Raw genomic sequence first — 24197 nt, forward strand, 5'->3', positions numbered from 1 at the left:
AGTGTTTCTCAAAGTGGTCACGGACCCATTCAGAGCTGCTACTGGGCCACTCCGGTTTGTTCACTTATCAGCTCTGCAGCCATGGAGTCTCGCGGCTCCCATTGGCTGTGGTTTGCCATTTGAGAGACACTGGCTTACACCTTTCGCCCAGCATATTGCAGTATGCACAGTAGTGCATTTCGCTAATTTAAGTGACAAGATTGTTTATGCAAATGTTGGGATCTGTAGGTAATTGCGAAGTATGACTTTATTTTGCACAAAAAAATCCACAAACTCTTTAAAATATGTAACAGATACAGTTCAGGCATTAAAATCAGCATATGCTTCCAGAGAGAGACACTCAAATGTTGTGCAGCTGGGTTTTACAGTTACAAGTCCTTAGCATTGCTTGGAGGGTTTCGGTGGGCAGCCGAGATGACGCACAAGGGAGGAGGAGCTGGGGTCCCTCTCATGCATTTGAAGCTCTGATGTTTTTGAAAAATGAATCCAAAGTCCCATGGCAATAGACTCTTATTTTTATAGCAATAAGTTTCCATGCAGGTCTGAGCCCTGCTGTCATAGAATACTAGACCTGGGAGGGGCCTCGAGAGGCCATTGGGTCCAGTCCCCTGCTCCCATGGCAGGACCAGTTAAGGATGCTTCAGATGGGTTGTTGGCCATAGTGTGTTTTATTTTTGTGTGTGTAGGGGGAGGGGTGTTTCATTCTTTATTTCATCCTTGGGCGTATAGGCTTCTGCTTGAGCATTCTCAAGCTGCTTTTTTTTTTTTTTCTGATCAGATGGTTCTGGTACCTTCTATTTCTTATTTGTTAGCATAGCATTTCTTTACTCCTACAAAGTAGTAACAAAGAACAGTAAATATAAAAAACAAGCTTTCTTGCAGAGTAGGAAGAAAGCAAAGCAAGTGAGCGCTAATAAAACAGTTCTTTTACTGCTGCTAACAATAAATAGACCCAAAAGCGACTTACTCTTCCTAATTCTTAAAGGTACACTAACAAAACTGAATGCAAATATTATCCTTCAAAATAATGTACGTGAAAATTATTTTTCAAAGTTTGGCCTTTGGGCCACCACAGCCCCTGACTGCTCCGGGATGTGGGTAAGTCAAGGCAGAGTGTGGCTTACAAATCTGGATCTTCTGCGTCTGCAGTGTAAGGGGGGGATATACCCGCCTGCGCCCCCATGCTCTTGTCCCTACTGTCTTCTGGGTGGGTTGGTCATGCTCAGAGCATGCAAGGTAAGTGGATCAGGCCCACGGGTGGGGGAACAATCCCATCATACTTTAGACCGGAGCCAGGGCTCTGGACAGCTCAGCTGGGTCAGAACTTAGCAGTTCTGCTCATGCCCAGCACTGGAAGCCTAGGCACGATGGAGACGTTCGAGGCAGACACAAGCGCCTGCGAAGCTGAGAGGCCTACAGGTCAAGCGGCAGCTGAGCTGGGCTTTGGTGAATGCCAGTACTGCTGAGATATTGGACGTAGGTGCTAAGTGCCGGGTAGGCGCCCAAGTCCCTTTGTCTCTGGTCTTCAGGTGTTCTGAGCTGTTTACATGTTCTGCCTTTCCTCCTCCTCGCTAGCTGGCACCACAGCACAGTCATGGCACTGTCCTACTGGACTAGCCAGCCTTTCCAGAAGTGTTTCTGTCGCCCTCCCATGCTTCAAGGCAGGCCTAGACATTCCTCATCCATTTCTGCCCAGCTGGCCGGGGAGAGAAACTAACGAACCCCATCAGTGCACCCCTGATACTCACTCCCCATCAGCCAGGGCAGCCCCTTAAACCTGCTGCCACTGAAGAGGCATAGCTGTGGACTGCTGCTCTCAAGTAGCTGCAGCGGTAGCTTTGACACCTCAGAGCGGGAGCCTTGTTAGACTGTAACTGTAAAAGCAACAGGTGGTCCTGTGGCACCTTAGACTGGGGTTTATTTACAAATCTGACACGGTCAACCCGGGCTTGAATAAAGACCATTAACTGGTTAACACTACAAAGCCAATTTACTCTGCCTTTGACGTTCACATTTTTGCACCCAAAGCTTTGAACGGGACACATCCAGTCCACTTAATTAGCTTCATTACATGGTCCCTACAATTGACCGGTAATTGCTTTTGCCATCATGTATACCTTGATTTCTGTTATTTCCACTCCAACTCATCCGAAGTGGGTTTTACCCAGGAAAGCTCATGATCCTGCAGATTTGTAGTCTCTGAGTTGCCACAGGACTACTTGTTGAGTTAATCTTCCTTTGAAGGCAACGCTCCCTTTGCAGAGCTCTCATGAGGATCTCTTGAGAGGAGAGGTCAGCCTTATGAGGCTTCCTCCTTCATCTGCTTGGTGCTTTTATTCATTGTACTTGTCTAGACTAGAGCAGTGGCTGTCTCCCAGTTGGTTCACGGTGGGAGCTCAGCCTCCCTGGCTCTCATGCAGTGGGGAGCCCGCGCTGCCCCTGGAGTCTTGTGGCCCGCACACAGCCATGAGGCTGCAGCACCAGGTTGAGCAGGGAGGTGACGAAGGAAAACTCCCCCTACCATGCGGGCCACGGAGCTTCACGTGGAGGATCCCTCCCCCCCCATGAGAGAGTCCTGCCCGCTGCTGGGTGTCTGCCTTGCCTAGGCCCCACCGAGCTCACGGTCGCCATGGTAAGAGCAGAGTGTCCCATGGGGCAGGTTGGGCTGCGCAGGGCCCAGCAGGGGTGGGAAGAGGCCGCGCTGGGGCTGAGGACCCTGCAGGACACAGGTGGGGGCTTGGAGCCCTTCAGGGACTCTGTCTGGGGGGTGAGAGGCTGAGTCACCTCAGTGCCCACCCCCTGAGGGCACCATGGACCAGATCCCAGCAGGGCAGACACCTCAGGGTCATCCACTCAACACATCCAGTGTTGCCCTGTTCCCCCATTTCCCTGAGCCACCCTGACCCCAGCCCTATTCCCAGGGGCTCTCTGACCCCCCACAACCACTCTGCCCCCATCTCCCTGCCCCTGGCCAGCTCACCCTGCTCCTGCATCCATCTTTGCTCCTGCTCATTCCGCCTGGCAGTGATACAGCGGCAGCAGTGTGCAGTGGTAGGGGCTCTGGGCCAGGAGCACACTGGCTGCCAGGGACCATTGAATAATGTGTAAATGATAAGATGTGGTGTGGTTACACCACTAGTCAATTCAATGACATCTAACGCCCCTGCTAATTACCAGCAGGTCCACACTGTTGGGAAGGGGTCAACAGACAGATCTCTCATTCCCCTTACTCCTGTTGTTCTGCTGGAGTGACAGAGTGAGCAACAGGTGGTTAATTTGGTGGGTCTTTACTAGGCTTGCTAAATGGACCATCAGTGGATGGGTTGCCACTGCATAGATCCATCCAGTGATGGAGATCAGCCCATCCTATATATAGTAGCCCAATGTCTGTGACTCTGTAACACTGTGGCGTTGTGTTGCCTCTGGGGGGCGCTGTTGCCTTCCGCTGTGGTGCTCGGCCGACTTCTGCGCTGCTCAGCCGGGCCGCCATGTGGGCGCAAGCGGCCGTGTGGGCCCCGCGCTCCCCATGCAGCACCCTGGCCGGGGGAAGGGTGAGGGAATGAGGGGGAGAGGGAAGACAACTGGGAGGCTGCAGGATCAGTGCTGGGGTGAAGGGACATGGTGCAGGGGGGCAACTGGAGCTTACAGGCAGCCGGGCTGCCGTGCGGGAGCAAGTGGTGCAAACAGCCGTTTGGGCTCCGCGCTCCCTGTGCAGGAGGGGGAGGAGAAGAGAAAGAGAGAGTGAGAGGCAGGAGGGGGAGAAGAGCTGAAGGTGGGGGAGGCAGTAGGAGGAGGGGAGAGAGAGAGACGGAGCGAGAGACTGGAAGCTCAGGAGAGAAGACCGAGATAGAAAGGGAATAAGACATGGAGGAGAGACCTGAAAATCCCGTTTTATGATGGGCTAATTGGCTACTTGAGAGAGAAGTCCCCTCTAGCTTAGAACTATGGGTGTGATGCATAGCTGTGAAAACACTTTTAGATTGTATCAAGAAAGGTCAAGCTCTCTGGGCTGTTCTCAATAGAATCTGTGCTGGTGGAGACATCCGCTCTGAAAGGCATTAAAATCAATGCTCTAGACCAGCGGTTCTTAAGCTGTGTTCTGGGAGCAACTTGCAGGTGTGCTGCGACCTCTTCTTTGTTTTTGTCTCTTTTTGTCTGGCAATTTTTTTAAAGAAAATTTTCATAGGTGTTCCGCATTTAAAAAAACCTGGTGTTCCATGGTCTCAAAGTTTAAGAAACACTGCTCTAGACCAGTGGTTCTCAAACTGTTTGGCCTGTGGACCACCTGGCCCAATGTAAACCTTTCCACAGACCACCAGTTGCTAATGAAAACTCACCATTAATTATATAATTACGCCTGAGCCATTTTGCTAGTGCTGCAGCTAGGGAGACTGGTTTAATTTGAACTAGGAAACAGATTAAGCACTTTACCTTTCTCATGTTAGTTTATCAAACTTCATTTTAAATAAAGTAAAACCTTATGTCCAACACAAAAGTTTTCAGTGTTTTCTTTCTTTGTGGCAAGTATGAGGAACCTTTTTTTGTGTCGGGAGCCACTGACCCACAGAAAAAAATCGGTTGGAGACCACACAAGTGAGAGGCAAAAAACCTCCTCCAACCCTCACTGATGTGTACCTGGCTCTGTGGACATGGGGAACTCAGTGGCTGTGATAGACCTCGACTTTAGCAAGGCTTTTGATACGGTCCCCCACAATATTCTTGCCAGCGAGTTAAGAAAGTCTGGATTGGATAAATGGACTGTAAGGTGCACAGAAAGCTGGCTAGACTGTCGGGCCCAGCGGGTAGTGATCAACAGCTCAGTGTCAGGTTGGCGGTAGGTTTCAAGAGGGAGTGCCCCAAGGATCGGTTCTAGGGCTGGTTTTGTTCAGCATCTTTATCAATGACCTAGATGAGGGGATGGATTGCACCCTCAGCAAATTTGCAAATGGCACTAAGCTGGGGGAGAGGTAGATATGTTGGAAGGCAGGGATAGGGTCCAGAGTGGCCTAAACAAATTGGAGGATTGGGCCACAAGAAATCTGATGGGTTCAACAAGGAGAAGTGCAGAGTCCTGTCCTTGGGACGGAAGAATCCCAAGCACTGGTACAGGCTGGGGGCCGACTGGCTAAGTAGCAGTTCGGCAGAAAAGGACCTGGGGATTGCAGTGGATGAGAAGCTGGATATGAGATAACAGTGTGCCCTTGCAGCCAAGAGGGCTAACGACATATTAAGGTGCATTAGGAGGAGCATTGCTGCCAGATCTAGAGAAGTCATTATTCCCATTTATTCTGCATTGGTGAGGCCACATCTGGAGTGTTGTGTCCAGTTCTGGGCCCCCCACTACAGAAAAGGTTTGGACGCATTGGAGAGGGTCCAGCGGAGGGCAACTAAAATGACGAGAGGGCTGGAGCACATGACCTATGAGGAGAGGCTGAGGGATTTGGGGGGGATTTGAGAGCAGCCTTCAACTTCCTGAAGGGAGGTTCCAGAGAGGCTGGTGAGAGGCTGTTCTCAGTGGGGGCAGATGGCAGAACGAGGAGCAATGGGCTCAAGTTGCAGTGGGGGAGGTCCATGTTGGAGATTAGGAAAAACTCTTTCCCTAGGCGGGTGGGGAGGCACTGGGCTGGGTTCCCTAGGGAGGGGGTGGAGTCTCCATCCCTAGAGGTGTTTAAGTCCCGGCTGGACAAAGCCCTGGCTGGGCTGATTGAGTCGGGGCTGGTCCTGCCTTGGGCAGGGGGCTGAACTCGATGCCTCCTGAGGTCTCTTCCAGCCCTGGGATTCTGTGATTCTATACATCCATGTGACTAGCCGTAATGCCATACCCGCCTTCCAGTCTGTTAACTGAGTCTGTGGTGGCTGTTGCACTCCTTTACCAAGCCGCAAGTCCGATTGTGACAGGCCTACACTTACCCCGCTCGTCCTGTTTGCACTTTTTACATATTGGCACAATTCTCGTTCCCTTCCAGTCTCCTAGGACTTCCCTGGTGTCCCTAAACTCCGCGCTTAGGCCAGCTCTTTAAACCCTTCACTGCAGCTCTTGAGCAGAACCTGGCTTTTGAAAAAATCAAACTTTAGTAGCTGCCTTTTCAAACCCCCCGCAGCCACCATTGGAATGGAAGGTATTTCATCCATGTCCTCCTCCTCGGTCAGCATAGCTGGCCTCTCCCCCAAACGCGGTTCAGAACTTTTATTGACTGTGTCTGCCATCTCCTATTACCGAGTTCTGCCACCTCCATCTTTAATGGACCAGTGCCATTGTTAGAACTTGTCTTGCGCCTAATGTTCTTTAAAGAGCCTCCTGCTTTACTCTTCTGGACTCTGCTGGCCATAGGTTTCGTTTGCACTCCCTTCTCAATTTTCTGCCATTCCTGGTTCCCAGTGAGTGCAGCCTGAACATGTAACGCAGGGTTCTGAAAGTTACATTCACATGCTTCCGCTTTTCTCCCAGTTGATTTGGCTCCTAATTTTCGGCTTTGTGAAATTGTCCCTGTTAAAGCACCGTGCGCGCATGCGTGCGTGTGTATTGCTGGCTTGGATTGTATTGTGTTTGCACATTGTAGTATTCAGGAGGCAGTCGGGTTTTACTGCCAAGGTGTCCTTGCAGGTCTCTGGCTCCGGTGATGAGAACCGGAAGGCTGCTCGCGTGTGTGCTCAGTGATATGGGCCGTGTCGACTTGTGCACTTAGTCTCCACAGCAGACCCCAAGAGAGCCCCAAAGACCACAACCCAGATAAGGATCGAAGGGGCCAGGCCAGGCTTATTGTTAAGCGAAGTACAGTCAGAGGTGTCAGTAGACTCTACTGAACCACTACACACATGTACTTGCCACAATGGAATGACTCAGCCAGTGGGAAATTTCCACTGCCCCCTAGGTCATCCAAAGACTGTTCCCCCAAGACACCACCTTATATAGAGGTACAACAAATCACACCTCACTGCTGATGTATCAGGTTGCTACCCTCTGACATTGGTTACCACCCTCTGATGCTACTTAGATACCTCCCATCACCCTGCACCTCGGGGTTTGATTAGACCCTGGTGTATCTGTGAGCAGTGGGTACCAAGGTCTTTTGAAATGAGCTAGTGAGATCGTGTGCTTTCCACTTGTGGCCAGGCCCAATGATTGCTCTGCACCTGGGCCTATTACCAATGAGTGTTTTGCACTCTCAGCCCTGTGTGTGCCAAGTCCTGGGAGCAGGGGCCTGCCTCTTGCTCACAGCTCAGCTTAGCTTTATGTTCCCCATGTTTGGCCATTGTTAGCTGGGCCTCAGGCCAGGCCTGTGCCGCAAGGGCTTCTGTTTTAGGCCTTCATCTTACTACTCACATCATCAAGTCACAGTCATTTGCACCTAAGCAACCACTAACTTAGTTGTGCGATCAGTTCTCTTTGCTGGCCCACTGGCGGCTGTAGCTAGTGGGAGTTAGATCAGGCCCCTGGAGAACAGTGTTCTGTTCTTGTCACTTATTCCCCGACAATCCCTCTGCTTGACGTTACAGGCAGAGTTCTCCGCCTGTTGTGAACACTGACCCGCTCTGGAAAGTCTCTCCAGCTAGGAACAATTCTCTGTGTTGCTTAAGCAAGAGTCTTTCACTTGATGAAGCATCTCAAACCTCCCCCCCATGCAGGCGCCTGCTGGCTTTGCCCTGCTCTGCGGGGGCCTGCGTGGCTGAGCGGAGGCAGGGGATTCAGGCTGGCGTCTCACACCTGCAGCTTGGCTGCTGGCCCAAGTGACGTAAGCAGAGCCCTCGTCCCTACCTTCTCTCCTGGTGATTTCCTCCTTCCTTCTGGCTCCGTCACTTCTAGTTCCATGAGCAGAGGACGAGGGTCGACTTCGTTGCTGGGACCGACGCAGAGCTCATCGAGTGCCGGCAGGGGAGCTCTCCTGCCGCTGCCCATGCCCCTGTTCCCCTGCCCCCACCTCTCCCCACTTCCACTTTGTGCAGCCTCCTGCCTCGTTCTCCCTGGGCACAGTAGCATGCTGCGCCGGCTTGGCCCTGCACTCCAGCCAGCCAGGGAAGGTGGGGACCAAAGGGGTGTCCCTGGACAGAATCAGACGTGGCTGCGTCAGCCGGGCTTTACCTGTGCCCCAGCCTCCCCCGAGGGATGGAAATGGCTAAGTGGTCAACCCACAGGGACTGGAGCAGCTCACCCCCCCCCCCCAGTGCAGGGGGCTGCTCCAGCCCTCGGGGCCCACTGCAGGCAGGGGTGCTCCAGCCGGCTGGAGCAGCAGGCTGGGTCCACTCCCCACACTGCAGGTTACGTGCCGGCTCCCCAGGAACGGGGCCGGCAGGCTGCAGAGCCCGCACCGAAGCCTCCCGGGCGCATATATGAGCTTTGCCTGCAGTGCTTGGCGCCGGGGAGCCGCTCCAATTGGCCGTGGTTACACGGCGACGTTTTAAGTTACTACTCACATCCCTGCCTCGCACAGCCAGGGCATGGCAAAGCCAGTTCGGCCCCCTCCACACCGTGAGACAAAACGGGGGGCTGCTGTGTCAGAACCGAGTCCCAAAGGGTCAGTTAAACAAGCCTGCAGTCTGGCGTGGCATTGGCAGGGAAGCTTCCCCAAGACGAGAGAGCCTGCTCCCGGTGGGTCTGGTCTGTAGCCAGCACGTTCTGCAAGGGGCACGTGTCCCGGGTCTGGCGTGGCTTTCCTAGACCGGTGGGGAAAATTAATCTGCAGCCACATTGATACCGGCAGCCCCTTGTGACAGCTGCTTGGGGCACGGCCTTTGCCAGGTAAACGTGTGTGTTTGGGGTGTCAGAGCAGTGGGGTTCGCCTGGGACCTTGACCCCAACTCTCTTGGTCACTGGGTTCCCAGCAAGAGAACCCCCTGCTGGAAACCTGGTCTCACGGCATGAGAATGCCTCCGAAGCCGCGTGGCTTCTTCCCCCAGAGGGGCCAGGCTGGCGTGGCCCTGTGCCACGTGCGCTGACTGAATCACTTTGTTCCAGATAAGGGGGTGGTGTTTGGCTCCCCGCTGACTGAGGAGGGCATCGCCCAGGTCTCGCAGCTCATCGAGCACCTGCACAAGCGTAAGTGACGCTCGCCCCCTTGCCATTCCTAGAGCACTGCCAGGCCCAGAGCCACCGCTGGCAGCCCCAACCCTCCCCGTCCCCTCTGATTTTGCCAGGGCCTTGGGATGTGGCTAGCCGCTAGGAGGGGACTGGGAGAGGGCACCGCACGATGAGCCATCCCTCTCCCGCTCCCTGCCCGGCAGACCTGCGAATGGAGGGCTTGTTCCGGGTGCCGGGGAACAGCGTCAGGCAGCAGATCCTGAAGGACGCTCTGAACAGTGGGGCCGACGTGGACCTGGAATCGGGGGAGTTTCACTCCAATGACGTGGCATCCCTGCTGAAGGCGTTCCTGGGGGAGCTACCAGAGCCCCTGCTGACACACAAGCACTTCCAAGCCCACCTCAAAATTGCAGGTGAGTTGGCAAGAGGGGCCATGAGAGACACGAGGGAGGGGCAGCCAACCGAGCCTCTCGGGGCAGCTGGTGGCAAGGGGCCTCAGCCTGGGCTGTTCCTCTCCCAGAGCTTGGGCCTGGTGGACAGAGGAGGGGCCAAAGGGGGAACAGCGACCTCGAGGGGGTTTCCTGTGGGCTCTTCAGCCCGGGGTCAGGAGTTGGGCAGACCCACCTGGGGCATGGGGGGTTCCATCGGTCAGTGGCGTGGAGCCAGGGTTGGCGTGGCTGGAGGAGTACGATGTGTGGGGAGGAAATCTGGCTAGTATGGACCTGGCTACGGAGCCCTAAGGGGCTCCAGGTGGCTCAGGCGCCTGCACCTGGCTTGCAGACCTGATGCAGTTTGATGACAAGGGGAACAAGACCCGCAGGCCGGACAAGGAGCGGCAGATCGAAGCCCTGCAGCTGCTCTTCCTGATCCTCCCCCCGCCCAATCGCAACCTGCTTAAGCTGCTGCTGGACCTGCTCTACCAGACGGCCAAGAAGCAGGACAAGAACAAGATGTCAGCCCACAACCTGGCGCTCATGTTTGCCCCCCACATCCTGTGGCCCAGACACGTAAGCAATGCGGGGCAGCTGCGGGCCCAACGGCGGAGCCGGGAGAGGCTCGGGGGGCAATGGCTGAGGCTGTGTGACGGCCCAGGTTGAGGGGCGCTGGCAGAGTGGGCCTGGGGGGCGCTGCTGCTGGCCATCGCAGTGACCCCAGTCACCCAGCTCCTGGGGGGTGCCCCGCAGCCCTTCTCCGCAGGGCCCCTTCTGGATGCCTCTCCGCTTGTGCTCTGGGGCTTTGGGCCCGTGCGCTCTGCCTCCGGGCATGCTGCCTGTCCCGTAGCCAGGAACTTCCCCAGAGAGCCAGCCCGCTCCCTTCTAACCATCCTGCCGGCCTTTCCGCCCCCCAGGTGACAGCCAGCGACCTGCAGGAGAGCATCTCAAAGCTGAACGACGGTGTGGCCTTCATGATCAAGCACTCGCAGAAACTCTTCAAGGTCCGTGCGCCGGGCCTGGGAGCCCTGCTCTGCCGTGGCCCTTCCCGGAGGGCGCCCGGCGCTGCAGCCAGGCCTGTGTCCCTGCAGGGGCGGCCCAGACCTGCCGGGACCAGCTGGCGGGCGGGCGGCTGCAGGAGCTGGGAAGCCCAGGGCAGGGGAACAGCGCCCCCTGCAGGCCAGTCCCTGCGCTGGCTCGGGCAGGCTCTGCAGCCCGCTTCCCCGGGCCGAGGGTCCCTGTTTACAGGGGGAGGTCTCCTGGGGGAGTGCCCGGCTCCAGGTGGGATGTCCTTGGTCCTACAATATTCATGCCCCTGGCCAAGCCTCTCCCGGGGCTGGGCCGAGCTGGGAGACCGTGGCTGTAGGGAAGGGCCCGCACTGCGGGCTCCCGGTGCAGGGCAGGATGCTGCTGGGGGCTCTCGGCACCAGTACAGGCCTCGGAGGACAGAGCCGTGGCCATCCAGCACACCTGCCAGCCATGCTGCAGGTCTCCAAGGCCTGGGCTGCCATTCTCAGCAGGCCACCCCAGTGAGCTGTTCCTCCCTCGGAGTGGGGCTGTGGCCCAGGCGCTGGGCTGGGGGTGTGGGAGCCTGTTCAGGGCCGGCCGTGCTCTCTCCTCCATGAGGCGTGTTTCGGTCTCAGCGGAGGCGCGTTGTAACGGTCGCTGGCGCTGTGCTGGCAGAGGTGCTAGAGAAGCCCCTGGCTACTGTGATGCCATGGGCCGGTGGGGCGTGCAGCGTGGGGAAATGACAGCTTGTGTCCCTGCTTTGCCTCCCCGCCAGGCTCCGGCGTACGTTCGGGAATGTGCCAGGCTGCACTACCTGGGCTCCAGAGCTCACGCCTCAAAGGTGAGGGCAGCAGGGGAGTGGCTGCCGCCGGGGCAGGGCCAAGGTTGCTGTGCCCAGGGCTTTCCAAGTGAGAGAAGCTGGAAAGGGGGCCAGTGCTGAGAACGGGCAGGAGGGGAGTTGGAAGTCGCGGGTCTCTGGGGCGGGCTCACCGCTGTCCGGCAGGGCCGGCCAGAGCCATTCATGCTCCTGGGCGCCCGGCGCATGTGCGGCCCCACCCCTGCCCAGGCGCCCGGCGCATGCGCAGCCCCACGCAGCGCCCCCCTACAGTGGGGTGCCCCGGGCAGTAGCCCGGTCAGCCCGTAGCTTGGGCCGTCCCTGCTGTCCAGGTGACGGTGCTGGGGACGCAGGAGGGGGGAGCTGGAGCACCCAGGCGCAGTGTGTACTGACGAGACACTTCCTTGCTGAGCTGCCGAGTTCAAACTGGGGCGGCCACGCGTGGTGCGGGTGCTGCGTGAGCTGCTGCAGCGAGTGGGCTCCGAGATCGGACCCTCTGCCAGCCGGGGAAGGGAATTGCCCCCTCGCTCTCAGCAAGCCTGTCCTGCCTGGCGCGATGCACGGCTGGGAGAGCGGCAGCAAGCCCAGGCGCTGCCCTGGGGTGTGCGGGGGAAGGGAGGAGCCAGCGGCCGGCCCGGGCCTTGCTGCGCGGCCTGGGAACGGGGGCACCAGCCCTGCGGGGCCCTCAGACAAGCTGGCTGGTTCGGGGTTCGTAGCGAGCCGCGTGGCTCTCCGGGATCCCGCAGGGCACAGCGGGCAGCACCAGGGCAGGCGGTGACTGTGCCCTCCAACCTGCGCAGGATGACCTGGCTTTGCTGCCGTCGCCGGGGTCCACGGCGCTGCAGCCCCTGAGGCCTCAGAAGCGGAGCAGGCGGGGCCCTTCCCCCCAGCAGGAGACGCAGCAGCGCACAGAGGAGGCGCTGCAGGAGCTGTTCCGCCACGTCCACAGCATGCCCGACTCGGCTCAGAAGAAAAAGCTCATCCGGCAGGTAGCGCTGGGGGGCGGCTGCCTGCTCCCACGGCGCCTGGGCAGGCGGGGAGGGCGGCCTGGCGCCGAGCCGCTGGCTGGGAGGTGGCGTCGCTGTCGGTTTACTCTTACCGTGCTGCCCTGTGTGATCTCTCCTAGTTCCAGAAGCACCCCGGCACACTCACTCCTGGGCCCCACGTGCCCACCCCCCCGGCACCGAGGCGCACCCGCTCCCGCTCCTTCAGCGGCCTCCTTAAGGTAACTGCAGCCCCGAGCTGGCTCTCCTCCGCCTCGCCACGCAGCTCAGAAGCCCCCTGCTCGGGCGCAGCGCTCGGAGGAGCCCGAGGAAGGGGGAGACTCTTCCAGCCCCCCAGCCCGCGGATGGGGTGTGCTTCCTGGCGGGAGGAGAGCGGGGAGGGCCCAGGGACGGCGGCAAGGCCTGGAGCAGGTTGCTTTGCAGAGGGCCAGGAGAGGTATCCGAGGAAACGGACTGGGCTCGTGGGAGAGCAGTGTATTAGGAGCCGACACGTGCAGTCTCAGGGTTCGAAGGGCCCGCAGAGATCCGACCCAGTTTGGTCCTGGCGCCCGGCTTGTGGGGCTCGGCGCCGGTGGCAGACTGGCACGCAGCCCCTCCGCCCTGCCAGACGCGGGATGCCTGGAGTCTCACCCGCCCCCGCCTCCTTCCGAACCCTCGCGAGGCCTCTGTGCTGCCGGCCAGCCATTCGGAAGTTCCCCAGCGTCCGTTCAAATGGGGTCTGTGTGGGGAGCGCATGAGGCAGCCCCCACCTGCGGCTGGGGAAGACGCTTCCTTTGTGGGCTGGAAACTCCCCCGGGGCCCGCCGACCCAGCAGCGTCTGCGCAGCAAGCGGTTATGTCGACGCACTGTCGAGCGGGGGGACTCCTCCGACTCCGACTCCCCTCATGGCACGAGGGGTGCGGGCGGGGGAAGAGCGCCCCCTTCGGCCTCCGGCTGCACAGACAGCGCTGACAGCCCCGCTCAGCTATTTCCCCTGCTGTGCGCTTCGCGACGCCCCTTCGGCTGGCCGGCTCGACTTCCCCTCCGGCTTGTGCCTGCCGTTGTCAGACAGGCCTGGGGCCACGTGGGCCTGCTGTGCTCTCAGCCCACTGGCGGTGCCCAGGCAAAGGGAAGCAAGCGTCTCGCACCCTGGGGTGACAGTCAGTCCGGCGGGGAAGCCAGGTCCGTCTGGGGCACCCCGTTTTCCTACAGGCTGGGAAGCCAGGTCCGTCTGGGGCACCCCGTTTTCCTACAGGCGGGGAAGCCAGGTCCGTCTGGGGCACCCCGTTTTCCTACAGGCGGGGAAGCCAGGTCCGTCTGGGGCACCCCGTTTTCCTACAGGCGGGGAAGCCAGGTCCGTCCGGGGCACCCCGTTTTCCTACAGGCGGGGAAGCCAGGTCCGTCTGGGGCACCCCGTTTTCCTACAGGCTGGGAAGCCAGGTCCGTCCGGGGCACCCCGTTTTCCTACAGGCAGGGAAGCCAGGTCCGTCCGGGGCACCCCGTTTTCCTACAGGCAGGGAAGCCAGGTCCGTCTGGGGCACCCCGTTTTCCTACAGGCGGGGAAGCCAGGTCCGTCTGGGGCACCCCGTTTTCCTACAGGCGGGGAAGCCAGGTCCGTCTGGGGCACCCCGTTTTCCTACAGGCTGGGAAGCCAGGTCCGTCTGGGGCACCCCGTTTTCCTACAGGCGGGGAAGCCAGGTCCGTCTGGGGCACCCCGTTTTCCTACAGGCGGGGAAGCCAGGTCCGTCCGGGGCACCCCGTTTTCCTACAGGCTGGGAAGCCAGGTCCGTCCGGGGCACCCCGTTTTCCTACAGGCAGGGAAGCCAGGTCCGTCCGGGGCACCCCGTTTTCCTACAGGCAGGGAAGCCAGGTCCGTCCGGGGCACCCCGTTTTCCTACAGGCGGGGAAGCCAGGTCCGTCCGGGGCACCCCGTTTTCCTACAGGCTGGGAAGCCAGGTCCGTCTGGGGCACCCCGTTTTCCTACAGGCTGGGAAGCCAGGTCCGTCTGGGGCACCCCGTTTTCCTACAGGCGGAGAAGCCAGGTCCGTCTGGGGCACCCCGTTTTCCTACAGGCGGGGAAGCCAGGTCCGTCTGGGGCACCCCGTTTTCCTACAGGCTGGGAAGCCAGGTCCGTCTGGGGCACCCCGTTTTCCTACAGGCGGGGAAGCCAGGTCCGTCTGGGGCACCCCGTTTTCCTACAGGCGGGGAAGCCAGGTCCGTCTGGGGCACCCCGTTTTCCTACAGGCTGGGAAGCCAGGTCCGTCTGGGGCACCCCGTTTTCCTACAGGCGGGGAAGCCAGGTCCGTCTGGGGCACCCCGTTTTCCTACAGGCTGGGAAGCCAGGTCCGTCTGGGGCACCCCGTTTTCCTACAGGCTGGGAAGCCAGGTCCGTCTGGGGCACCCCGTTTTCCTACAGGCGGGGAAGCCAGGTCCGTCTGGGGCACCCCGTTTTCCTACAGGCTGGGAAGCCAGGTCCGTCTGGGGCACCCCGTTTTCCTACAGGCGGGGAAGCCAGGTCCGTCCGGGGCACCCCGCCCAGTCAAGGGCTGTTGGAGGCCTTCACAAACCCCTCCCCGGGCGAGAACTGAATACCTGGCTAGGGAGGGACTGACCCCGCCTACCACGCGACCACACCCCGCCCCCAGGGCCCAGGGGAAGGGTTGCTTGTAAATTGGTTCCCTCTGTTTGGGGGAAGAGTGCTCCTGAGAGCATCAGCACAGCCAGGCGGGGTCAGAGCCCAGGGTCCTGTCTGCCGACAGCGGCCAGCGCCAGGTGCCTTGGGGAGTGAACACAACAGGGAACCATCACGTGATCCCTCCCTGTCGCCCATTCCCAGCCCCTGACACAGAGACTAGGGACACCAGCCCTGCCCAGCCTGGCCAGCAGCCACTGAGGGACCGAACCTCCAGGAATCTGTCTAGTTCTTTGCTGAACCCTGTTAAAGCCCTGTTCTTCACCACCTCCTCTGGCGAGGAGTTCCACAGGTTGACTGCGCTGCGTGAAGAAAACCTTCCTTTTGCTTGTTTTAAACCTGCCGCCTGTTCATTTCATTTGGTGACCCCTCGTTCTGATTCTGATAAGCAAACCTAGAGTGAGCTGCTTTACCCCAGGCCCCGCCAGCGCCAGGGCTCCCTCTAAGCAGCGTGGCCGCACAGCTGTCTAACAGCCCCTGTGCAGGGTCTCGGGACTGCCGCGGCCGGGGGAGAGGCATGCACCTCTGGCCCCAGCAGGGAGCTGCCAGGGTGGGGAGAGGTTCCTTTTCAAAGATCCCCCCACCCCCATCCCTGTAGCACAGACCTGCTGTAGCTGGGAGAGAGGGGCCCCTCCCCCAGGCTAACCCAGCCTCACGGGAGCTGCCATGGCCGGCAGAGAGGTGCCTCTTGCCTGGCCCGGAGCTACTGCCGCGAGAGCACTGGGAGGAGCCCTTTCCCCCACAGGAGATGGTACTCGGAATGCCCCGGCCCAGATCTGCATCCCCAGCGAGTCTGCACCAGTCCCTTCCCCTCCCCCCAAGCCTGCACCCCCAGCCAGAGCCCTCGTCCCCCCCAACTCCGAGCGCCTCACACGCTGAACCCCTCGGCGCCGCCGCACAATGAATTTTGTTATGCGCACCTACGTGGAGGTGAGGTGTTGCAGGTTGCCTCCGTCACACATCTTCCCATCGGTGCGCATCACAAAATTCATTCCGCACACGGACCTGCCCAATTCACCCACACTGGCCGTCGCAGGGCGGGGCTGTGCCCTGTGGGGTCAGATTCCAAGGAGGCCCTGGTTGTGGTGGGTCTGCTGGCCACGCCAGGCTGTGACTTCCCCTGTCCCTCCCTGGGGAGTGTCCTGCGGCACTTAGCAGCGCCTCTGCTCTTGCTCCCTCAGCGCAGGGTGCTGGGGAACCCGATGGCCCTGGACAGGCAGAGCAGCGGGGACTCACCTGGATCCAAGCAAGCCAGCAAAGAGAACCTCCGCCTGGTAAGGGCTGGCCCAGGGCCTGCGTGTGCGGTGTGACCGGACAGCCCCTTCGCCTCCCGGGGAGAGCTGCCTGCGTGCTGCTGGGCTGTGGGCAGCCAGGAGGAGGTGACACTGCGGGGCCAGCCCGGGGCTGGGAATGGAGACTGCACCGGTGTTCTGTCTGGGCCTGGGGGCTCGCGCTCCGTCGCCCAGGCTCCCCTCCGGAGCGCCGGCCCCGCTCCCCAGAGCGCCCAGGGCTGCTTGCTCTGCACTGTTCCCAGGGCCTGCGCTAGGGAGTTACTTCCAGCGGCGCGTCCGCACTCCCCAGCCCGCTATCCCGAAGCAGCTCCCGCGAGGAACGGCGCTCCCTCCGAAGTGGTGGCTGAAAGCCGCGGGCGTGCAGGCGCTCCCCTGCCTCCATTTCGAAATGACCACTCCCCAGCGCCTCCCGGGGCTGCAGGTCGAGGCGGCGCCTCCACGTTAGGGAGCCAGCCCGGACTCGTTCCCAGGCTTCCCTGTGGCGTGGCCGTGCGACTGAGAGAGTTCAGGAGCAGTTGTTCTGAATAATCCCCTAGTGCAGCCGGGCGCCTCCCCCCTCGCCCCTGCGCTCTGCTCTGTGGGTCTAGTCTAACCAGCAGTTTAACTCGCTGTCCTTCGTGGGGTGGGGTGACGCCAGGCCTGCACCAGTCGGGGGAGGGACTGATCATCTACTTAGCATGGGCTGGGAGTGCCCGTCCATCCCCGGCCTGCCCCTGCCCCTTGGGTCCTTCTGCCTGTCTCATCGTGCCGCCTGTGTCAGTTCCAGAGACCCGACTCTCCCACAGCCCAGGGGAGCCGAGCGAGCGTGAAACTGCCCGAGGGCAGGAAAGAGGTGAGAGATTCTGCCAGGGGCACGGCTTGTCCTCCGCGTGTGCCAGCGCAAGCTCCTTCGCCTGGCGCGGGGCTGAGGCCTGCAGGGCAGTGCTCTGTCTCGGCTGGCTTGTGCTGGGTTGCAGCCTCTTCACAGCGAGCTGTGCGCCTGGCCCCAGGGCGGGGTGGGGCTCCAGACGGCCTCTCCCAGGAGGCGCGACAACGGAACGCGCTTCTCAGGCGCCTGGTTTGCAGCGTAAGGGTTGTGTGGTGGGGTCTAAGCATGGGCGGAAGCGCCCTGGGCAGGGGAGTCAGCTCAGCCCCGGTGGGGGAGTGGTCAGACAAGACCCGCTGAAATGGGCAGCTGGCTGCCAGGGCGAGGGGGGCATGGTGACTCAGCGGGAGGGTGGGGGCAGAGCTGAGGCCAGCCAGGAGGGGGTGCTGGCCAGGCGGCTCCTAGAAGGATTGTACCTGCAATGGCGCCGTAGCGAAGACCCAGGGTCTCCCCTCCCCCCTCTGGGGCTCCGAGAGCTCGGCGTGTGGGGAGACGCGGCCCCTTCGCGCTCAGTTACCCGCGTTCCAGGCGCACTAATCACTGTGCTTCCCCTGGCCAGGGCTCCCGCAGACACCGGCAGGGCCTCGCGCCTTCCGCCAGGGAGCCAGCCCTCTGAACAGCCAGCACCCGCCTGGTGCGCGGCACGAGCCAGGACTTGGAAGCTGTGAACGATGCCTGCGGCGTCTCCACCGGGGGAAGAGCTCGGCCGCGGCTCCGGCCCTCCCTCTAACCCGTCTTGAGCAGCCAGGGCTCGAATGTGGGTGGCTGCGGGCAAGCCTCTATCCTGGCAGCCTCCGCCCGGAGAGAGCGCCCCGCTTGGACGCCGGCCGGAGCTTGCTTTGGGATGCGCCAGGCTGGGCTTCGCATGGCGCTTTTAACACGACCCCCGGCCCAGCTGCTGGCTCCATCTTGCCAGCTGTTCTGCAGCAGCCTCCAGTGTGTCTCAGCCCCAGCAAGCGCCTCACCTGCCTGGCTGGGCCATGTCCGCCCCGGGCAGCTGCAGGGGAGGGCGAGGGGCGGCACCTGCATGTCAAACGGGCAAGAGGCAGATACCACAATAAACTCTCGTCTTGATGCTACTGGCGCCGCCTTGCTGCAGTCCCTGCCGCGCTCTGGGGCGTGGGGTGGCCCACAGGGAGCACCCAGCGAAGCCACTCCCCGAAGGACAGGCCTCATCCCCTGTGCTTCCTCCCCCAGCCCCGCGGACTGGCCAACCTGCGAGGCACCTGCTTTGGAATCCGCAGCACCGCGCTTGTCACCGCCTGCTTCCCCGGCTCCGGTCTCTGGAGTACGCCGCGGGGGGCGGGAGCGCAGGGCAGGCAGCTTGCCTGGGGCTAACGGGGCAGCCAGGCAGAGGTGGGGCGTGAGGGCGGGGCCAGGACGCTTGGAGCGGCAGCTCTCCAGGTGCTGCTGTGGAGGTAGGTTTGCCTGGGCGGCCGCTGTGCATTGGAGCCAGCATGAGCCGCCGTGCAGGCTGGCAGGGCCTGGGGCGTGCTGGAGCAATCGGAGCGCTGCCCCCAGAGATGAAATCACCTAGACCCGGACTGAGCCCCCGTCACAGCTGGTCACTGCCAGCTGCCTGGCTCCTTAGGCTGGGGAGCTCAACGCTGATACCCTGGCCACATGTCTGTCTGAGCACGCAGGCTGGCCACTGAGAAGCCAAGATTTAATCAGTAGGGGAGCCGGCTAAACACTTCTCAGCCCTCCTGGGAGGAGCAAATAATCAGTGAAATCCAATTAGAAATGTCTCCTAATCTCCAGGAGCCAGCAGGGCCGAGCTGCGGGGACTCGCCGGGACTGATGACATCCGTGTGCGAGCCCTGCTCTGCCCCCGAGCTCCGCTTTGCCCTGGCCACCGCTTGGCGCTTCGGCAGGAAGAGGCTAAGAGCCCGGAGCCCACTGGCTGCGTTGCCCCGGGAGAGAGGCGACTGCTGGCTGGCCGGGGGGGGGGGGTCTGGCAGCAGGGGTTACGGCCTGGCCCTGAGGCTGGAGTGTGGCTGTGGGTCTCGTTTCCCACTAGGCTGCGCTGCCCGTACTCTGCCCCCTTGGCACCAGGCCAGAGAAGCGGAGTAGGCGTCTCTTCCTGATGCTGCCAGACTCCCTGAATGCCGCCAAGGGAGTCGATTGGAGCTACTGCATTCGTGTGCATCTAAAATGGCCTCCCCCCCCCAAACCCAGCCTCCCCCCGGCTTCCGTGGGTCAAAGCGGCTCCAGTTCCCAGGCAGCGGTGGGGAAAGGGGGCTCCCCCTCCAGTGCCCCACACAGCCCGTCTGCGTGGCCAGCAGCATGGAACAGCCTCTCCCCGCTGCTGGAGCCAGACGCAGGGGCTGGGTCCTCGCACTGCCTCCTGCTCTGGCTGGGGAGCTTGTCTCTGCCTTCCCAGCCACATCAGCCTTGCTCTCTGCCGTTAGCGAGGGGGCTGGTCGGGTTCCAGGGACAGGGCAGGGTGAGGTCTGCCGGGGCCCAGACCCGCCCCCACCTAGCCAAGGGGATGCTCCTTGCGGACTCCGGCGCTCAGCCTGTCTCCATCGGCTGCTTCATGGCCGGGGCTGCAAGGCCTCCCCCCACCCCCACCTGGCAACAACTCATGGCCTTGGGGCTCCTGCCAGTCTGCACGGCCAGGTAACCCTTTGGGATCAACCGGCCTGGCTCAGCTCCACCGGTCCAGAGGGTCCTGTTCCGGCAGCTTCTCCCTGCCTCCCTCGCCTGGGCCTGCTGGCGTTGCCCTGTGGCCTGGCCCAGCCCCGCCCTTGCCACCGCCTGCTGGAGGCTGGCCCGGGCCTGTCCCGTGCCACTAGCGGCTCAGTCGCAGGGGGCTGGGCCCGGTCGTGTGTTCAGGGCCGGGTTCATGGGGCGGACTGACCCCGCCAGGCACCCGCAGGGGCGTAGCCTGGGGCCGGTGGGCAGACTGCTCGTGTGCCGCCAGGCTGAGGGAAGCAGCGTCGGGCGCGAGGCAGAGCCACCGGGCCCCAGAGCACGAGGGCAGCAGTGGGGCTGGGAAGCCCAATGGGGCGCTAGGGCCTGCGCGGAGGGAAGTCAGGGTGCTCCTGCCCTGAGCGGTGTCCCTGGGAGAGCACAAGCCTCCTGCCACCTCACCCGTTGGGCCACCCCCTGGGGCGGAGACCCACTGGACGGCCAGCGTGGTTCTGGGGCAGCCCTTCGCTGGAGCCTGGTGCTATCCCGGTACAGGACAGGCCCGTTCCCCTCTGCCCAGCAGGGGCACGCGGGCCTCCCCACCGCCGCCAGCTCTTCTCAGGTGCCTGGGCAGTGCCCCCGCCCTTGCCCAGGGTGTGGCCTGTCTCCTAGTTCCCGGCCTGGCTGGTAGCAGGGGAGCCCTAGGCTGAGGGTTTCTGGCACCACTGCCGGGCCGCGGTCCTGGGGGGTTTCAGTGCGGGGCCCCAGGCCCCCTTACTCAGTCCCCTGGCCGCACCCTCCTTCCTGTGGCGCTCTGGGGCAGAGGGGGCTCATGGCGTCGCTGCAGAGCCCATGGGAAGCCACCGAGTGCCAGCTCGGCATCTGCGGGCACAGGCTGCAGTAGGTGCAGAGCACACCTGGGCTGTGCCCCGTGCCGGCTGCTGCCAAAGGAGCCTGGGCCTTGTGGCCTGGCTTTCGTGATGGTGGTTTATACGTGTGTGCGTTGTCAGCCTGGCGCCTCGTCACGCGCCCGCTAGCGCTGCCCCCAGTGGCCCGTCCCTGGCGTCCGTGGATCACCGGCCGTGCAGCGGGGTTGGGGCGGGCTTATGCGCTATGGGGGCAGCTCTCAGCCGGGCAGGTCAAGCAACGGGGCCTGGGCGGGGGTCTCAGCGCTGACCCCGCGGGCTGGGGGCAGGGAAGGAGACGCTGAGTCATAGGCCCATAGGGCTGGAAGAGACCTCAGCCCCACTCAATCGCCCCAGCCAGGACTTAGGTGCCTCCCAGGATGGAGAGTCCACCCCCTCCCCAGGGAACCCAGCCCAGCGCTTCCCACCCGCCTTGTCCTGATCTCCCCCCCCGCCACTTGAGCCCATTGCTCCTCGTTCTGCCACCCCTGAGAGCAGCCCCTCCGGGAGGGACGCCCTGCTCGGCCCCGTGGCAGGTCTGCAGGTCTCCTGTGCGAAGCGGCTCCCCGCGGCTGGTGCATTCGTTCCGATGGTCTCCGGAAGCGCCCACCGCTTTTAATCCGGGTGGCTGGTTCAGAGGGTTCAGCGGGAGCTTTCGTGGTCTCGTGGCGGATTGCTGACATGGCTGGCGCCTGTTTCTCTCATTTCCTGACCCTTAGCAGCATTTCACGTTCTTCGTGGCATGCTTGCTCGTCTGCATTCCCGGGGCTGATCCTGGGCCTGATCCTTGGAAAACTTCCCCCCAGGTGATACCCGGCAGGCCAGCTGGCAAGCCTCCTGGCATGGCCCCTTCGAGGGCGTGTCTAGCCTCCAGCCTGCCACCCCCTGCTCAGCTCCTAATCCCCAGTGACAGCCACCGGAGAGCACTGAGCAATTCGCTCGTGTGCCAGTGAGGTTCTTTGGAGCCCCCTGCCCCAAGTCCACTTTTCCTGGCCTGGGGTGTGCCTGGGTCCCAGGGCTTTGAGCGGGGAGGCATGTGCTCCAAGCCTAGGCCCAGAGGTGACCCCACCGCTCGGGGAGGGGCCTCAGGCAGCCACGTGCAACATCTGGAGCAACCTTCCGCCTGCGGCTGAGGAGTGGGACTCGCCTGGAGTCAGCGCTTCCCCTCCAGCACCGCACAGGAACCTCCGCACCGCGCAAGGGCTCTTCCGCAGAGCGCGGGGCCGAGCACCAGCACAGGCCAGCCCAGGATTCGCCCATCGCGCTCTCCGATGCCACAGGCAGAACGTGCATGGCCGGCATAAGAACCTCAGAGCGGCCAGACTGGTGCAGAGCCAAGGTCCAGCCAGCCCAGCGTCCTGTCTGCCCCCAGTGGCCAATGCCAGGTGCCCCGAGGGAGGGAACAGAACAGGGAACCATCCAGCGATCCCTCCCCTGTCGCCCATTCCCAGTCTGACACACACAGGCTAAGGACACCAGCCACTGATGGGCCTAACCTCTGTGAATCTATCCAGCTCTTTTTCGAACTCTGTTAAAGTTCTAGCCTTCACCACATCCTCTGGCGAGGAGTTCCACAGGTTGACTGAGCGCTGAGTGAAGAAACCTTCCTTTTGCTTGTTTAAAACCTGCTGCCTATTAATTTCATTTGGTGACCCCTAGTTCTTATATTGTGGGAACAAGTAAATCACTTTTCCTTATTCACTTTTTCCACCCCAGTCATCACTTTATAACCCTCTAGCCTATCCCCTCTTAGTTTCCTCTAAGCTGAAAAGTCCAAGTCTTTTTAATCTCTTCATATGACCCGTTCCAAACCCCTCGTCACTTTTGTTGCCCTTTTCTGAACCTTTTCCGATGCTAAGAGATCTTGTTTGAGATGAGGCGCCCACGTCTGCACCCAGTATTCAAGCCGTGGGTGAGCTTTGTTTGTGCTGGAAATCGAATGCCCTTCGCAGTGTTAACCCCACAAGTTTGGGTTCGAGGTGACAACAGTTTTATGCACCTAGGAGAAGTTTTAATGAAAATAGTGAGAGAGCCACAGTTTCTCCAAGAGTCATTTTGTCAATTCAGTTTAGAGACCGAGCCCGGGGTTGGACTGGGGGAACCCCCCTCCCCAGGGTTTCTCATTTACTTCCTCGTATGTTTTGTCTAGACTTTCCGCACACAGATTGTCACGTTAGTTTTCTGAAACCATGAGCTCATTTGAATCAATTACTTAAATTGCCTTGGGGACAAGTCACTGCATCCTGATCGTGGGCTATTTAATCTCTTCTATGGTCATGTCGTGTTGCTGGGAGCTGTCGCACAGCGGCTGTTTCTCCCGAGTGCTGGCTGCATTCGCTCTCTGGATTCGTGCTTGCCCGGAACAAGCCGTAATTCTGGCGGAGCAGTTATTCACGGGGCCGTTTGCGCTCATCCCCTTGCTCGTGGGCAGGAGCTGCTGAGCTGTGTCTGGAGATGGGCTGTGTTCCCATGGGGTTCCGGCACGCCTGGGTGCCGCCGGCAGTTCGTCTGCGGGCCGGTCTCCGAGGCCGTCGGTCCCCATCCCGCTTGGAGAAGACCTGTCGGGTGGGGGGTTAATTGCGGGACTAATCCCTGGGACGACGCCAGATGGAGGCTGGTCCCGGTGCTGCGCCCGGCCAGGGCCTGGTGCCTCTCAGCAGGAACCGTGTGCTGCTAATTTTAGTGCAAATCGTTTGTGTCAAACCTTCCCTCGGCCTCCTCCTCCCAGACGCCCAGGCCGTGGGCTTCCTCCACTGCCCGAGGCCCAGGGTGCGCGACTGGCCGTGTGCACGTACGTGTGTGTGCGTGTGCCGGCGCCCACGCGCTCTGCCAAACCTGCCTTACGACATCTACCCCCCGCCCCTGCCCAGCCTCCATCAGGGCTCCAGGCCAGCATGTAAAATCCCTCGGCTGGACCACACAGCTCCACGGCCCGCTCCAGCGAGGGCCTTTCTGCTGCGGAGCCACGAGGGGGAGCTCGAGCCCAGTGAGCTGTGCCCAGCCCCAGAGGGAGGGCCAGGCCCGGGGCAGGCGGGTGATGCAAGGGACAGGTGCAGCAGCTTGGTCGGCCCTGGGCTCAGGCCGCAGTCCCTGCAGGCGGGGGGGTGAATAAAACGGGGACGCAAAGGGCAAGCAGGGGCGCAGCGGCTGCAGCACTCAGCCCGGGCCCAAGGATCGGTGGGCTCCAGGGGCAGCGCCGGCCCAGCAGGCACAGCCTTGTGGGTCTCCCCCAGACGGTCCTGCTGCTCCAGGCGGGGAGAGCGGGCAGCTTCCTGGGTCCTCCTGCAGGGCTTTTGCCTCTGGTCCAGGCAGGCTGTGCCCACGTCCGTGGCCTTGGCTGGTTCCCCCGGGTCTCCGGGCTTTATGGTGGCTGAGCAGCGCTGGCCGTGTGGGGCTGGGCCGGGCGCGGACCCCCCGTAACCCAGCCTGTGTGTGACCAGCAAAGGCCTCTCTGCTGCAGCCCTCAGCCCGGCCGGAGCCTCGCGCTGCCTGATGCCACAGCCACCCGGCGGGGTGGCTTGTCTGTAAATGGGTGA

The 24197-nt window shown here is 61.4% G+C and overlaps 1 protein-coding gene across 3 annotated transcripts in view; it reads left to right on the forward strand.

Moving 5' to 3' along the window:
* ARHGAP19 (Rho GTPase activating protein 19) overlaps positions 1–18201 on the forward strand; it is a 42365-nt gene extending 24164 nt beyond the window's left edge. For all 3 annotated transcript variants that reach the window (XM_075934477.1, XM_075934478.1, XM_075934479.1), the window contains exons 3-12: positions 8954–9034; positions 9220–9429; positions 9797–10023; positions 10365–10451; positions 11231–11296; positions 12091–12279; positions 12417–12515; positions 16147–16239; positions 17018–17089; positions 17682–18201. In XM_075934477.1, the coding sequence (XP_075790592.1) occupies positions 8954–9034; positions 9220–9429; positions 9797–10023; positions 10365–10451; positions 11231–11296; positions 12091–12279; positions 12417–12515; positions 16147–16239; positions 17018–17089; positions 17682–17738 (1181 nt within the window). In that variant the 3' untranslated portion in view covers positions 17739–18201. The remainder of the gene's footprint in view (positions 1–8953; positions 9035–9219; positions 9430–9796; positions 10024–10364; positions 10452–11230; positions 11297–12090; positions 12280–12416; positions 12516–16146; positions 16240–17017; positions 17090–17681) is intronic.
* The last annotated feature ends 5996 nt before the right edge of the window (positions 18202–24197 follow it).

This window comes from Pelodiscus sinensis, chromosome 8 (genome assembly GCF_049634645.1).
Source record: "Pelodiscus sinensis isolate JC-2024 chromosome 8, ASM4963464v1, whole genome shotgun sequence".
In the NCBI taxonomy this organism is placed as follows: domain Eukaryota; kingdom Metazoa; phylum Chordata; order Testudines; family Trionychidae; genus Pelodiscus; species Pelodiscus sinensis.